The sequence below is a fragment of the Amyelois transitella genome, chromosome Z (genome assembly GCF_032362555.1).
Source record: "Amyelois transitella isolate CPQ chromosome Z, ilAmyTran1.1, whole genome shotgun sequence".
Lineage (NCBI taxonomy): Eukaryota > Metazoa > Arthropoda > Insecta > Lepidoptera > Pyralidae > Amyelois > Amyelois transitella.
Window position 1 is genome coordinate 9872858 of NC_083535.1, and position 16236 is coordinate 9889093.

The following is a 16236-nucleotide window of genomic DNA, read 5'->3' on the forward strand; positions in this document are numbered from 1 at the left end:
CTGAATTTTCACGAAGATAAATTCAACCAACTCAAGTTCTTTAAAAGGGTAGGCAAATAAAATCCAGGTTACATTAAAAGGGACTATATGTATGCATAGTTTCGCTTATCAAATTATAAAAAAATCTTCACAATAGCTTAACTATTTATGTTTTTTAAACTTCATTTTAGGTCGCGTTTTTTCCGTGTTATTTTCGCTGTAGAACTTTCTGTAGTTCGCGTTCTTATACATGAAAGGTTCCGGATTATTTTTGCCCGCAGATTTCTTATTGCCTTTTTTGATATCACTCTTCGTGACATTGCGCTCCGTCTTGTCTATTGATATTTTTCGTTTGCGTTTTGCTTTCGTGTCTTCGTCATCAATGATTACGATTTCTGTGGCCTCTTTAATTGCTATTTTGCCATCGTCTTCGATTTTCGCTTTAGCCTGTTGCAGCTTAGCTAGCACCTCTGCTTTAATTAATTCGTCGCCTTTTCCTAAAGCGGCTATTTTCGCTTCTTTGTCTTTAAATTCCTTCATTTCTTCCATCTGTAAATTATTTATTTCGTTAGTAATAGTTTTTAAGATAGTAATTATTCATCATATTTTTAATTGACAGTACTTTCAGCAAATATAGCAGTTTGGAAATATCTTTATAACAATAACAACGTTATAAACTTTCTAGACTTTTGAGAGAGTAAAGTCACATTATCCTGTATTGTGACACTCTCCGATATTCGTGCTTCTCGAACACTTAACGATCATAAAATGTCGACATCAAAGACACGAATTTATTAAAAATATTACAACACAAGGAAAGATTACCGCCTTAAAACTCTTAATGGTTAATTACTATATCTGTAGGTACCATAAAGTGAATGAAATGACCGGAACGACAGCAGAAGACTGTAATATGACAGCAAAAGGTAACACCAAAGGCTTTCTATTAGCGATCCAGTTCCATTAAATAAACTTAACTTTCACTTTGCATACTATATAAAAATGAGCGTACCTATGTTTGATTGATATTTTTTAAGAGACAAACAATAGAATTTGTCGATCCCTGGTCCCGAAACTCAACCATTGAAGGTGCTACTGGGATCAGACGATTAATTTCAATTGTTTATCTATACAAATTTTACAGAGGCGAAAGTCAGTCTGTTACGATGTCACAACCGAACAGCTGTACAAATTTTGTTGAAATTTTGTATCGTTTAAGTTAATTATCCGAGGACAAACACAAGCTACTTTTCCCCGGTTATTCCGACAACTTTTTAACGACAACGGGCAAATCGAGGTATTAAGGCTAGTCACAAATAATTGAGAGCTGTACCTGAGCTAGGGAACGATATTTTCTGTATCTGTCGTATGGCGGAATGAATAATTTCGCATCCACGTTCAAATCCGACACCTGTAATTGAACATAACATTAATAAAAATAAAACCTTAAGGATTAGGTTCCATGCTGGTATGTGATAGCTGCATTGATTTCCGCGCAGATTAGAATAGAATAGATTTATTTTCAAAATTGGATACAAGGTATCACTTATTGACGTCACATCACTTAAATCTAATTATAACTACTACCGCTTCCAATGCGCACGTGTAAAAGAAGCGGCGGAACAAACTACACTGCAGAAATTATAAAGTCAATGAAGGGAATGGCTTTTCAACAAGGGATTCTTCTTTTTGGGATTGTGGAGAACCTATCACTGTATCAATCTTGAACGTGATCTTCGATGTATTTAAAGGCTGACTTGTCTACCCAGTTAAAACAAAGACGTGACCTCCCAACATATCTAACCCCTTTACCTGATATTTCAATCCTTTGTAAAAAATGAATAATATCAAAGTTTAAAAAGAAGAAAGAATAGATGGCAAATAGACTAAATAAGACTAGATCATATTAGGTTTATAGATGGATTGCTATTTATTATTAGTATGGATAACTCATTTTTCAGAAAATATATTTTTACTGGAATTATATGTAGATCGCTCACAACTGATCTTCAGATGTGGCCTAGGACAGTTTCATAGATTCTCTAACAAGGGCAACTTCGATAAGTGTTATATATAGGATCGACGTATAGGTAAAAGGCGACTAAGGGAAAACCTAATAAACTTGTAATTTTTCTTGTGGGCGATGATTTGTTTGAATGATGATTGTGACCTGTCACTATTTGAATCTCACTTACATCATTGGACAAAGACTGTGGGCTCTGTCTACCCCGCAAGCCCCGCAAGAGATATAGACATAATAATTTATGTACCTATGTATATATGGTTATTTCATACTTTTAGTTAAGAGTACCACCCTAAATTGAAGAGCTTGCATGAAGAGAGTAATAAATTTCGATGAAGCAAAAGAAGTATGTATTTGTGAAGATTTTGAAAATTCACAATTATAATGTGATAAAGCCATTAAAAAAAAATTAGTTCACACATTTCCTTTAAATAACAAGCCAGAAAAATAAGTTTTCGATCACTGAAGTGGACGTTTAATTCAATTTTAAGAATTATATCGTTGAAATAATAAAAATTAACAGGTTCATATGAAACAGTAGCTTTATTTATGTACTTACTATTCCACAATACGTTTTGTACGTCGTCTTGAACGCCTTCACTTCCGGCTGCATGGGCGGCTCACTGTTTAGGTACTCTGTCACGTCGAAATTTGTGCGATGATCGTCACTGAAAAAAGGAGAATTAAGTTTTTCCTTCCTCCTCCTGGCTTTAGTCCCGGTTGCATCCTCACCCTGTCTTGCCGTGTGGTTCCCGGCATTTATCGAAAAAAAGAATAGGGCCACTCCATCTCTTTCCCATGGATCTCAATTCTATCGTCAAGCCAAACAGTGGCATATCGGTCTTTCAAGATTGTTGGCTCTGTCTACCCCGCAAGGGATATAGACGTGACTATATGGATGTACGTATGCACCCTCACCATTCTGAGGAGGAGGGGTATGCTTTTGACCATGGATCCTGGATTGGGTGAGTCAAGATTTCACACGAAGCAACTTCCTGCTGTTGCCTTAATGTGCAGGTTTCCTCACGATGTTTTCCCATACCGTAAGAGCCCATATAGGTCAGTATTCAAACTAATGTGCATAACTTCGAAAATAGTCACTGGATATAGCCGAGGTGGCATTCGAAACTGTGCCTGTGAATAATTTTCCCCGTTTTTTTTTACATATTCCATTATTTCTTTGCTACTTATAGTTGCAGCGTGATGTTATATAGCCTAAAGCCTTCCTCGATAAATGGTCTATTCAACGCAAAAATATTTTTTCAATTTGAACCAGCAGTTTCTGAGATTAGCGCGTTCAAGAAACACTTCAGCTTTATAATATTAGTATAAAGTATAGATATTATAAGCGCGTTCAAAAAAACAAACTCTTCAGCTTTATTATATTAGTACCAGAGGCCGCCCGCGACTTCGTCCGCATGGAAACCCTATCAATCCCGCGGGAACTCTGGGATAAAAAGTAGCCTATGTGTTATTCTGGGTCTTCAGCTACCTACATACCAAATTTCATGGTAATCGGTTCAGTAGTTTTTGCGTGAAAGAGTAACAAACATCCATACAAACTTTCGCCTTTATAATAGTAGTAGGAGTAGGATAGATATAAAACTCACGTGAATTCCGGCATGTGAGCGAGGTCGTGCACATTGTAGGCGGCCGCCAGGTGTTGCTGGGCGCTGGCCATGGTGCGGATGCTGCTCGGCATCTGATACAGTTGGGGCTCCACGGGTAGTTCGCGACACTGAAAACATTTATACATTTATTTATTTATTTTATTTTATAACACACTAGCAGCTTATTAAGCTGATGCGTGTGTATCCAAAACTTTGGAGATTTTATCTAATCTATTCTTAAAACTGTTGACAGAATATATTTATCTGTATACACACAGTGCCGTGTGGTTCCCGGCACCAATACAAAAAGAATACCAGGACCACTCCATCTCTTTCCCATGGATGTCGTAAAAGGCGACTAAGGGATAGGTTTACAAACTTGGGATTATTTTTTAAGGCGATGGGCCAGCAACCTGTCACTAGTTGAATCTCAATTCTATCGTTAAGCCAAATAGCTGAACGTGGCCATTCAGTCTTTTCAAGACTGTTGGCTCTGTCTAACCCGAAAGGACATGGGCGTGATAATAAATGTGAATGTAAAATAAAAAGAAGTTTATAAAACGATAATTAGACCATCATGTTTCCGGCGTAAGTTCCAGTAACGTGTTGAATAAAATTTATTAATCATCTCAGTTGACTGTTTGTAATATTAGTCAACCTGTGACACTATATTGTGAGACTGGATGTTATTAATATATAAAGATATAGTTGCTGCCCCGTAGCATGGCACGCGCGATGCCGTTTTAATCGCGGGAAAATCTATTGGTGTCCCGTTTCACGACATAATTAAAAGCGAAAATGCCATAGTTTTTCGCGCGATAAACGCAGGAGCTGAAACATGTTAACTAGGTCATTCCTTTAGATGACAGTAAATTGAGACACACAAGTATCTCAATTTACTGTCGTCATGTTTGTCTGTAACTACAAAGTTATAGAACTATTTCTATGTGAAATTTATTTGGCCTATTAGATCTTTCCATTATTAACTACTACTATTTCTAGTACCTGGGTGACCAAGCGATGCTCGAGGGGTGTCAAAAAAGTAATAAAACTAAAAGGAACATAAAGACGGCTAATAAACCAATCACTAGAACTGTTTTCGAGCACGCGAGTACAAATGTTGCTTGTTTAATAGTATAGGATGTAAAGTTTATTTGGCCTAGTAGATCTTATATACCATTATGTTTTAGAGACTATACCAGACTCACCGACAGTATCATCCTGTGGACTGTGATAAGGTTCTGCTTGATGAAGGGCGGCATCGGGTTACAGCACGCGTGGACTCCCTGCACCTCCCTGGGGAGTGTCTCTGACAGTGCCAACATCATGTGGTTGGGGAGCAGATATCTGGTATAACAAAACATAATTAATTACTATCTGTGTTTAAATTGTATTTTGATTCCCGCTTCCTTGGTGGTTCCTGGAACTTCAGATATAGCACCACTTAATATCTTTCTCATGGATATCGTAAAAAGTAAATAAGGGAAAGGCAAATAAACTTTAAGCCATATACCTATGTGTTTGTATGGATGTTACATACATGCATACAAACACATCGTTTTAACCCGAAGTATCATTAATTAATTTCTGGTGGGCTAGCAACCTATCACTGTTTGAATCTCAGATATGTGAATATATCTGCACGTGGTCATAGCCCTTTCAGAAGAACTGTTGGTTCTGTCTACTCCGTAAAGTGCGCGCGATTATATTAAGTATGAATGTATGAATAAATTAAATACAAATTAATCACGTTCACAAATATTTTAGTATTTATATTATGTTTTCTTCTTCTAGACGTTTGTCTCGGTGGCATCCTCACTTCTATTTAGAGGAGCCCGGGGTGTGCTTCTGATCATGATTCAGGATACATATGATACAGGAGAGTTGCTTCATGCAAAAATCTGACTGACCCAAGTCAGATTTTTGCATAAAACAACTCTCACATATGACCTTTGCAGGGGAACCTAACCCGTACACGATCATGGGTACACACATCCAGGAAATCTGATATCAGGATCCTGAATGTTCAGGTTTCTACAAATGCTCTATATGCATATTATAAATGTTCATATCATTAACATTATACGCTACATATCTGTAAATACTAATAATAATTTTTGCACACTTTTTACAGTATAGAGGTAATTTCACTCGATGGATTTGTCGATAAAAGATATTGGGGTCAATGGAACTCTCCGTCTGTCCTTGTGTTCGATTTGCTGATAACAACCGTCGCTAACTGATTTCTACTATAAATTAATGTATATCTTGAAACTCGCCTGACCTCCACAGTTTTTGCAAGGAAACTATCCTATATTGGATCACGGTTACGCATCGCAACATAAATGAAATCTTGCCAGACCATATTCTTCCATTTTCCACGATCCTTGCATACTTCTTTCGCTTCACCCCACATTCACAAATCTCTTCATGGAGCTAGTCGGTTTCAGGTACGCTTAACCTGACCGGTAGGTCTTCTATTCCTGTCACAATATCTTCTTTCACATCACAGCATTCCCTTCTCATTTTCATTCGTTCCTTAACCTTTATTTCAGAAATTAACTATACTCACGTGGTACTTTCGTCGAGGAGCCGCGCCTGCGCATCTCTCCACTTGTACAGCATCTTGAGTGCCGCCATCTGTTGGGTGTTGAAGGACTTCTTCGAGCGAACGTACAGCGGCATGTGGCTGTCTTCGTGCACTACCTTCTTATTGTATGTCTAGAAAAAAATATTACCTTTAAATAGCAAACACCACACTCTTTCAGCGAGAGAAAACATCGTGAGAATAATTTACCCGATTTTTTTTACATTTTCTATTATTTCTTTGCGCCTTATAGGTGCAGCGTGATATTATATAGCCTAAAGCCTTCCTCATAAATGGTCTATTCAACGCAATAAGAATTTTTCAATTCGAATCAGTAGTTCCTGAGATTGGTGCGTTCAAACAAACAAACAAACTCTTCAGCTTTATAATATCAGTATAGATGATCAATGTATATAAATATTATTAGTTGTATCTATTATTAGTTGTCTGAGTGGAGTACACGCCTGTCACCCTTTCCATCATGTTTCCTATCTCGGGTCTGCTGGAAGAGATTTCTTTTGAAATAAGCAGAACCTTTGTAATTTCGTTTCTTGTGTTTATCAGTCTCGATGTTTTCTGTGTACATAAATTAGTAAATAAATAAATAAATACTAACCGTGCCACATATCTGTCGGGCTTGTTCAAACACGGCGAGTAGAAGCCTCGGGTTGCCGCCGGCTGTAGCGAGTAAATCGGCTTTCATCATTCGCCATATGTACAGCAGATAGTGTGTGTCCATACGAGCGTACTCGACCAATTCATCGGGCAGAGGCCTAATGCGCCAGTCCGCTAGTTGGTACCTGTGGAAATATATTGACAAGTAATTTGCTGTAACCCGCAACTTCAAATTTAATTCTAAGCTCAATTCTTAGAATTTGTCAAGCGGTTCGCTGAGAAAAATTTAGAGATAAGCCGACTTTCGCATTAAGAAAATTATAAATTTAAATTACAGATTAGGTGTTCTACAGCACTCAATCAAAAGATTTCGTAATCAAACTTAAACCATAATTTTCACGATATAAGGCAACCAAGTTTTTAATCTCACAGGAATATCAGTTTCAGCGGGCTACCAGCCTGTTGAGTGTCAAACAAAGACAACACGCTTTTCTGGAAGCTAACTTCTGCTTATCTTCCTTGTACTTCATCGGCCTTGCTGCATGCATGTAATTTAACAATTCACCAATACCAATTTATATTTTGTTAATGTATCAAATAAACGATTTTTCTTTCTTTCTTTCTTTCCTAGTATAAAACTCACCGTTTATCAGTGTTCACGTTGCAGTATTTGAGCAGTAGGTTCTTCAATGCTAACGCCGACATTTTGAGCGTGCGGGCGGCCTGATGAGTGTCGAACAAACCGACAATGTACACGCCGAAGTCTCGTTGCAGCCACACCACGTCGGATTCCGCGCCATGGAAAACCTACACAAAAAAAATAATAGAATCATCATTTTACATCCTTTTATGCCCTACCGATCTGAAAGTCTAAGCAAAATGTCAAACAAACCGAACGTCTAACTATCATACGTACATACACATGGTCACGTCTATCTCCCTTGCGGAGTAGACAGAGCCAACAGTCTTGAAAAGACTGAATGGCCACGTTCAGCTATTTGGCTTAACGATAGAATTGAAATTCAACTAGTGACAGGTTGCTAGCCCATCGCCTAAAAAATAATCCCAAGTTTGTAAGCCTATCCCTTAGTCGCCTTTTACGACATCCATGGGAAAGAGATGGAGTGGTCCTATTCTTTTTTGTATTGGTGCCGGGAACCACACGGCAAACTATCAAGTGGTCTTTATAACAAACCGTTTGTCAAATCTACTCAAAGTTAGTCCATTGTTAATCCCAATTGCATCGTTGCCTTTGGAGAGGAGCCTAGAGTCCGCCCGTGCTTACGATTAAAACGACTCCCATCTGGCATTTGCAGGGGAACCTACGCCATGTTGGATCAAAGCACATTCAGTTACCTGAATGTGCTATTCCTCATAATGATTTCCCTCACTATTAGAACATGCTTATTCTAACTCGAGGCTAGTTTAAAAAATTATAATATAAATTCTCATTATTTTTTAGAAACTTTGACTTGTCATTTCACAGCATGTTAAATATCCCTTACATGCTGTTTTATCGGACCCAAAAGCCACTTGGTAGGAAAATATATTGAGAAAAAAACAGCAAAGTATAATATATAAAACTTACTTTTAACTTTTTCGGGTTGGTAAAGATTAAGTTCAATTTGTGTATATGTTCCCTTAAAGCTATAACGTCAATAATAAAATCGCCTCCTTCGGTCGTCGTGATTTGAATAAGACATGTTATTCCTGCAAAAAAGGAGGATTATATTATAAATAGCATATAGGTATAAGCGAGAAATATCGGTATTCCGTAAAGTTTGTCTTATATCTGCGACTATTTAGATCAGAATACCATAAGTAGGTTGATAGAATTTAGCATTTATACCAAATAGAATAACAAAAAGGTCTAAAACTATACACTGACTCTACTGACACATTTATTTGACGCTCAAATGGTCGAGAGAAAATCTAATCTTTTTCCTCCTGGCTTTAGTCCCGGTTGCATTCACACCTCTCTGGAGAAGAGCCCGAGGCTATGACCAGCGATCCTAGATTGGGTAAGTTTTTACACGAAGCGACTCCCATCTGACATCCGCAACCTTTGCAGGTAAACCTAACCCGTATTGGATTTATGGTTAAACATCCAGTTGCCTGAATGTGTAGGTTTCCACACGCTGTTTTCACTCACCTTAAAAGCATCTGTTAGTATTCAATGATGTCGCTTTCAAATAAACGACTCAAAAAATTACCTTGATAAGTCCTGTACGAATGGTGCTCCACATCGACAGCCATCTCTTTCACGCCCTCCAAATGCTTAACCAGCGCATCCAGTTGTTCCTCAGTTTCTACATATGTGTACTTGGTTTCTTCCAACGATGGAGGGAACTTTGGCGGCGACGGGTCGGGGTCAATAAACTCCGCCGGTGGATGGTACAAGTCCAGTTCCACTCTATATGGGTGTTCGTAGCTGGAAAGTTTAGCTTAGTGAGATTTTTGTTTTGTATACCTACTATGTTAAGACGTTTAAGGCATTGGTGAAAATGCTGCCGTTGTAAGCTTTAATTATAAGTTGTGATGACGACATTAGGTGAAATTGAATTTTACAAATAAATATATTTATATTTCAAAGAGATTTTAAACTCATTTTTCTTGCGTTTGTCCCCAGTTGCATCCACCTTTCGTAATATGCTGTTTTCAGCATTTAATAAGGATTCTGGAGTGTTGTACACTATATATATATGTGTGTAAATGATAGCAGGTTGTCTAAGAAAATATATAAGGATAGTTAAAGGAATAAACTTACCCAATAGCTTCACCATCCTCACTATAAATGATACTGAGAGCGAGTGATTTAATGCTGTTTGGTTTGTCAGATATTTTTGGCACCCATAGACTCTCGGAGTTGTCCACGGCATCTTTGAATGATAGCTGTGGACGAGGAATATTTTTGGCACCAATAAAAGTCGTGGAACCCATCTGAAAACCATAAAATTATTTGAAAACCTGCCAGCATTAACATACTCATATAAGAGAAAACACCAATTATAATAAGGGCCAAAATATATATCTAAACTATTTATGTTAACTATAATAATTAAAAAAAAAACAGCTTTTTGTTTGTATTTAACACACAAAAAGCTGTATTTTTTTTGTGGCATTGTAAGGAAGTTTCTCGAAATTGACGTATAATACGTAGGTATCTCATGCAGTTGGCTTATGCCTAATTGCTACAAGCTGTAACTGAGAAACAAATAAGATAAAAATAATTATTTTCATCTAATTGTGCTCCTACACAATTACTGCTAGCATCTTCTTGGGAATTTTCCTGTAACCTACAATTTATAAAGCGAATGTTGGTGGCGACTTCAGCGTATCATAGAATCGGTCATCTATGGATAATAACTTAGTGATTACATACCTGTATTTTAGCTATGATAGGTCCATTGTTCCACGAGGACACATTCCTCGCGACCATCAATTGGTTGGGCTTGTTCACGCCACTCTCAGTGTCAATGTTGATGTTCACTCGGTCCAGCATAGAGTCATTCACGTCTATTATTTTCTCTGTGTTATACTCTAAGTCATTGCTGTTGACGAAATTATTTGGTGAGTGTAAGGTAATTATGTAGATATACTCAAAGGGGTAAGGATATGCTTCTAAATTTGAATGTCAGTCACTGGTTAGTGAAATCCATCAATCGTAGGTATTTAACAATCTCTATCGATATCACTATTGATTATAAAAAATAAAGAAAGAGTGGACAAAACATATGCCTTGTCAAGCTTCGTAAATCAGGTCCCTAGGCCAGTGAAGACCAAGTAAAGAAACATCATTCTTTTCTCGATAAAACCTGACTAAAAGTATATCTTTTGCTTAATCGTAGTTTGTAGTGTTATAGGCGGTGCACGTTTCGGTTAGACGGTAGTAAGTACTCTCTCTCATCGTTGCGTGTTCTCAGTTGCGCCCTTCGCCACTTTGCTTCGAGGAATGGGGTCCTCAATCGGACATATCTTATACGACTTAGACGCAAACCGTTTGCTTAAATTATTGCATATATGTTTACACACAACGCAACCTATTCTGGCTATAAAATACAGGGGTAGCAATTACACGAAAGGAAATATAATCGCGCGCAGCATACAAAATTGTAGCATTATAATAATAACATTCGCATCATTATCGTTAATATATACTGAAAAAACAGGGGTAGCATCATAGCAGTATCATCTCTCAAATATGTTCAGATTTGTATCCTCCGCTACTATGCTTCAGGGCCTGGGTCTGCCTATACTTTTACTTTTTTTTGTGTATTTCCAGCTGCATTCAGACCTCACATGTGTGGCTGAGACAATATTTAAGTGTTATTTTCTTAGTCACACCCTAGGACATCCACAAGAACATAAATATTGAACCTATTTAACTATCGCATCTCTTAAATTGAAAATATTCTGCTCTTCTTAAACATATAATCAACTGTATGAAAATGTGGTCGATAAAATTAATATCGCATAAAATGCAGGCATACACAAATCTGAATAATTATAATTTGACCGATTCGATGTGATGGATTTCGGTGACATCCGCCTCTGATAAAGGAAAGATTTTAGAAGACCATTTTGTTGCAAGTACAACCCTAGGAAATAGCAATAACATTGTCATCAGCCGCAAGAAATCCACTGCACAAAGGGGGCCAAATATATATATATATATATATATATATATAACTAATAAAATCGCAGAGCAAAACATTTCGCAATAAATCAGGTTTTAACAGAGTAACATTCGGGGCAATGTTTTGTGTGGAAAATACAAAAGGATAAAAGAATAAGAAGATAAGAAAATCATATGTGAACATTGTTGAATGCTGCTCGGGCTTGTTTAAACTCCGCCATGAATACATGTTTTTACACTTCGATTAACAAGTTTATTAAAGTTTCATGACTAAGGTGACTAATTCATCCACAAAATATCGTACCCGGGATGAATTGTCATTACCCGAAACCGCCGAGCTTGCATGAAGAGAGTTATGAATGTGGATGAAGCGAAGGAAGTATGCAGAGATCGTGGCGAGTGGAAAGATGTAGTCTCTGCCTACCCCTCCGGGAAAAAGGCGTGATTGTATGTATGTAAACTGTAAACAATGAACCTCTTAAAACACTGTTAACACAAATACAAAATCAAAATCGGCGTAGGTGAGACGGGAGTCACTACCTTGTAAAAAGATACTGGAAAGAATAGTATTTGCGATTCTTAATCCATATATAGGGGAATCTAACCATGATTACATTCACTTAAGCCGGAATGTGCAGGTTTCCTCGCAACATTTCCTCACCATAAGAGCATCAGCAACCAATCAAACTAATGCACACAACACAAATGAGGTTCATTCATACATCATTCCTACATGGCGGATTGGGACCTGTGAACTGATGGTGAGTCACCTTAACCGTTGGACTATGGACATTCATTTACAGCCTACAAAATTTCACAAAAATTGTTTCAGTTGTTTTGCTTAGTATGCCTATATATGCGAAACAGTTTCTTTAAAACAATAATAACAGGGACAACAAACACTTTAATATAGGACTTTATGATATGTCGACTAAGGGATAGGCTAATTCATCCAGTGCAGCTTTTTATCATGATCCAATATGGGTTAGGTTCAGGTCGCTTCACACCTGAAAACCTGAGCTTATCTCCATAAAAGTGAAGAGATAACTGGGTTTAACGCCAAGAGGAAGACGGCTATAAAGTCTATATTTAAAACCCTTAAGTGGCTTTACGTAAAGGAGTAACAAACAACAATTTAACTCTTTAAGAGGCTAACAAGAGCTTGTTAAATCATTTGACTATGCAACGCGCACGATAAAAGAGCAACAATAATATGACAATAGCTCTGCAACAGTGCACTATCAACTGCATACAAATATATATATACGAGTATACATAACAAGAGCTATACTTTCGCGATTGAGTTGTTTGGCTGTCTATTTTGAGTAGAATAGGACGAAAATATCATACACACATATTGGATCCCGGATTGGGAGTCAGGTTTTTACATGAATCAAGTTTTCCCTCAACCTAATGGCATCGGTTAGTTTTTAAAAACATTTTTCATTTCCAACATTAATTTTAAGGTCCATGGCCAAGGTGGGATTCACGCAATTTAACCGGGCACCTTACCGACTCGACCACCTACGCTCAAAAGCTAGGATAATAACTACACAATATGCTAAGGTAAAGTGTCAAGGTATTAATATGTAGAAATTATGTACTTACATTTTCAACTTCACAGTTGGCAACTCCTTTGCAACTATTTGGTTTGATTGTGTAACAACATTTTCACTTAACTTGCATTTGACAATGTTGAAACTTGTAAATGTTTTGAACATCTCGTGGGAAGCACCCGCCGGCAGCTGGTTTGAAGATTTTATTGTTTTGTTCATGGTGGAATATCCACCCTGTAAAAAGAAAAAGATATCATGTACATATAGTATGTTTAGGTACTGCCATGGTAAAAAATTTTTGGTAAAATAATATATTTCTAAAAATATTAATTATGGTTATAATCAAAAGTAATTAATTAGGACAACTGATATTTCCTTGCTTTTCTTCTCAAATGTATAAATTATTTAATAAATGTATTTTTCAACAAAAAGGCTTGTCTACCTTTTCTTCAGTACCTAAAAGAAAAGTACTTCATAAACTGTTACTTTTACACCTTGAGTGAGCAAAACAAAAAATAAAAAACACGGAGAAATAGTATGGCTTTCAATCTGGTAAGCAGTTATCAAGCTTAAAGTCCAAGCTTAAGCTCCTATGTAACATTAGTCATGTAATACTTTAAAAAAAATATCCTTGATAAAAGTTCTTCCAAACAGTTACATTGATATTGTTGGAAAGTTGAATAGACAGAAGTAAAAAAGACTTGTGCATATACATGTAAGGTTTGTATTATTCTTATGGTTTTTTTGTTTGAGTACATATTCCATAAGGAAAACTTTGTTGTCCATTAACTATTTATGTCATTATTTAATCAACTATACACATTATACAAATGTTTTATAATAAATAAAAAGTTTAGAGAAAGCCTATGTCTATATGATTATGCCTCGCAATTCAGAGTGCCTAGTGGCGGCACTCTGAATTGCGAGACATACTGTAAAGACAACCTATTGTCCATTATATAAGCAATTCAGATTAAATGGCATATTATTAGACATTATACAGGGGCAAATGACAAATATTTCGTACTAAATTATTTCTATTTTAGATCAGATTAATGTAGAATAAATTTTACTTAACAGTTTGTATTTGAAAAACATGAGAGTAAAATTTAAATTTGTAAGGAAACAGACTTAAATTTGGGAACAGCTTTGTTTAGACAAGTTTTAAAATGGAGGTCATGTCATTGTACATTAGAGGTTTTTTGCATATACAATCTTGTTATTTTCTATCTTCCCACATTTTACTTTTTACATGTATTTGAACTCATGACCTGAATTACAGCTAATTTATGACTTATAAGCAATACAACTGTTTTTGACATACAGCCTCATTTTAGTTTTTGCAGCTAGTGAAATATTTGTTTAATCTTTAATCATTATTTTTCTTGATAGACAAAAATACTTGTAGAACAAAATAAAGGTAAAATTTAGCTATTCTTTGCCTCAGACCTCAAAAAAGCCTGCCTTATTGTTAACTATTTCTTTATTCTTTACAATAACCCCAAATATCCTCACTTTTGTAACTAGGAAAGTTGTTAATAATAGGTAGGCATGCAAAGGAAAAAAATAAGAGATTACATTGACATGCATAGCATGATAACTTATCCTTTATCCTTGAATGTTTGAGGTCATTTGAAATTCATATTGCGAAACTTCTTTATGTGAAAAAAACATAAATGGGGGATTAGCCGACTACATATTATCATCATCAGCCCATCCCCCACTAAGAGAGCACAAAACTTTCTGCGTTTTGTACGTTATTCATTCATCACCCCGAAAAACAAGTCCATTGAAAATGAAACGTATATAGTTACATACATAAACTCCCAAATATAAACTTCCATTTTGTGTGAAATCATCATTAATTCTTTCATCAACTAAGTACATGATTACGAGAGAATGTAATAGAAGGAACTTTCCAAAATATGAAATTGTTAATAACATGCTGATTGTTGACATAGGAGTATACACCATGCGCCAATAGTTATGAGAAAAACACCCACCTTCGTCACTGATGCCAAATGGGGATAAAATTCAGGTGCCTCTGGATTTAAATCGGAATGCATTTTGTCGAAAAAATAAAAAGCGATTTCATAAAACTGCAAAGTGGTAAAGTAAAATACGGAACTGTGAAGAAGAATGATTGAAATGAAAATGACATGACTTGACACAAAGACATGACAGGTACACAGCATGCGTGCGTGAATGGCATAGTAAATGGTCTTTTTTTTATTGTATCACGGCTTGGGATACAAGCATATGTACAAGCGTGCAAATACGTAAGGGAACAAAAAATGGAACGGAACCAAATTTAAATGCAATTTAGAAATGTTTTTGTAGCATGGCTAAGGTGCCCAATTTGAGATTAATTAATCTTAACTGAGGTATTAAGTGTGACCCAGAGGGCACTGGAGAGAAAACTGGTTGGGATCACGTTGCGGGACCGCAAAACAAACGAGTGGCTGAGGCACCAGAGCAAAGTCACTGACGTTATCAAACGCGTGGCTAGACTGAAGTGGGAATGGGCTAGTCATATGGCGCGCAAGACCGATACGTGGAGCAAACGGTTACTCGAGTGGCGACCATGGGGTGAAAAACGTCCCCGAGGGAGACCCCAGATGCGTTGGAACGACGACATCAGACAGATAGCAGGGACAAGATAGATGCAAGTGGCACAGAGCCGCGATGGATGGCGTAGTTTGAAGGAGGCCTACACCCAAGGGGTAGAGACGGGCTGAAGAGAAAGGTATTAAATAGGAGATCGCAACGAAAAGGCGCGAAGGATACATAAATCGGCATATATACATTGACAATCGTCAATTGTCAAAGTATATGCCACTGAATTGTAAGCGCATCACGATATTATTCTATTAGTATTCTCTCGCAGCCATGGCGAAACAAATTCAAAATATAGACGACGAATTACGCTCTACCGTTGAAGATGGCATAAAAAATTCATATCGGTTTGTAAATGTCGGCGATATGCCGTAACATTCAATAAGAAAAAATACGGTTTAAGGAACTCCTTCTTGAAGTAGGCTAAAGCAGTACCTAAACACTTCGCTGTGGCAGAGACGTCACTTCCTTAAGTTATGTTCCATGGGGCTGAGGCATTGAAGTCCACTTAAACAATCACTGTCAGCTGTCAATCGATGTGACATGTCATGACAGTGATAAGCAAGCAAAGCAAGGAAGGGAACTGGGAATGGGAAGATTCAGCGAAGCGTCAT

General features: G+C 36.9%; 1 protein-coding gene across 1 annotated transcript; it reads right to left on the reverse strand.

The window, feature by feature from the left end:
* Nucleotides 1-68: 68 nt before the first annotated feature.
* LOC106133831 (exosome component 10) lies at nt 69-15185 on the reverse strand. The gene is made up of 14 exons (XM_060953799.1): nt 15010-15185; nt 13059-13240; nt 10197-10365; nt 9582-9754; nt 9028-9245; nt 8403-8524; nt 7458-7621; nt 6816-6999; nt 6185-6333; nt 4821-4959; nt 3613-3740; nt 2562-2670; nt 1313-1390; nt 69-528 (listed from the first exon to the last, which is right to left on the reverse strand). The coding sequence occupies exons 1-14, from the start codon at nt 15070-15072 to the stop codon at nt 142-144; spliced, it is 2265 nt and encodes a 754-aa protein (XP_060809782.1). The 5' UTR covers nt 15073-15185; the 3' UTR covers nt 69-141.
* Between the last annotated feature and the right edge of the window lie 1051 nt (nt 15186-16236).

Coding starts and splice junctions, on each gene's coding strand:
- LOC106133831 (XM_060953799.1), bottom strand. CDS start 15,072: ATGCATTCCGATTTAAATCCAGAGGCACCTGAATTTTATCCCCATTTG. Junction 10,366..13,058: donor CCAACTGTGAAGTTGAAAAT/GTAAGTACATAA, acceptor TTTCGTCAACAG/CAATGACTTAGAGTATAACA. Junction 1,391..2,561: donor ACAAAACGTATTGTGGAATA/GTAAGTACATAA, acceptor GTTCAATTACAG/GTGTCGGATTTGAACGTGGA.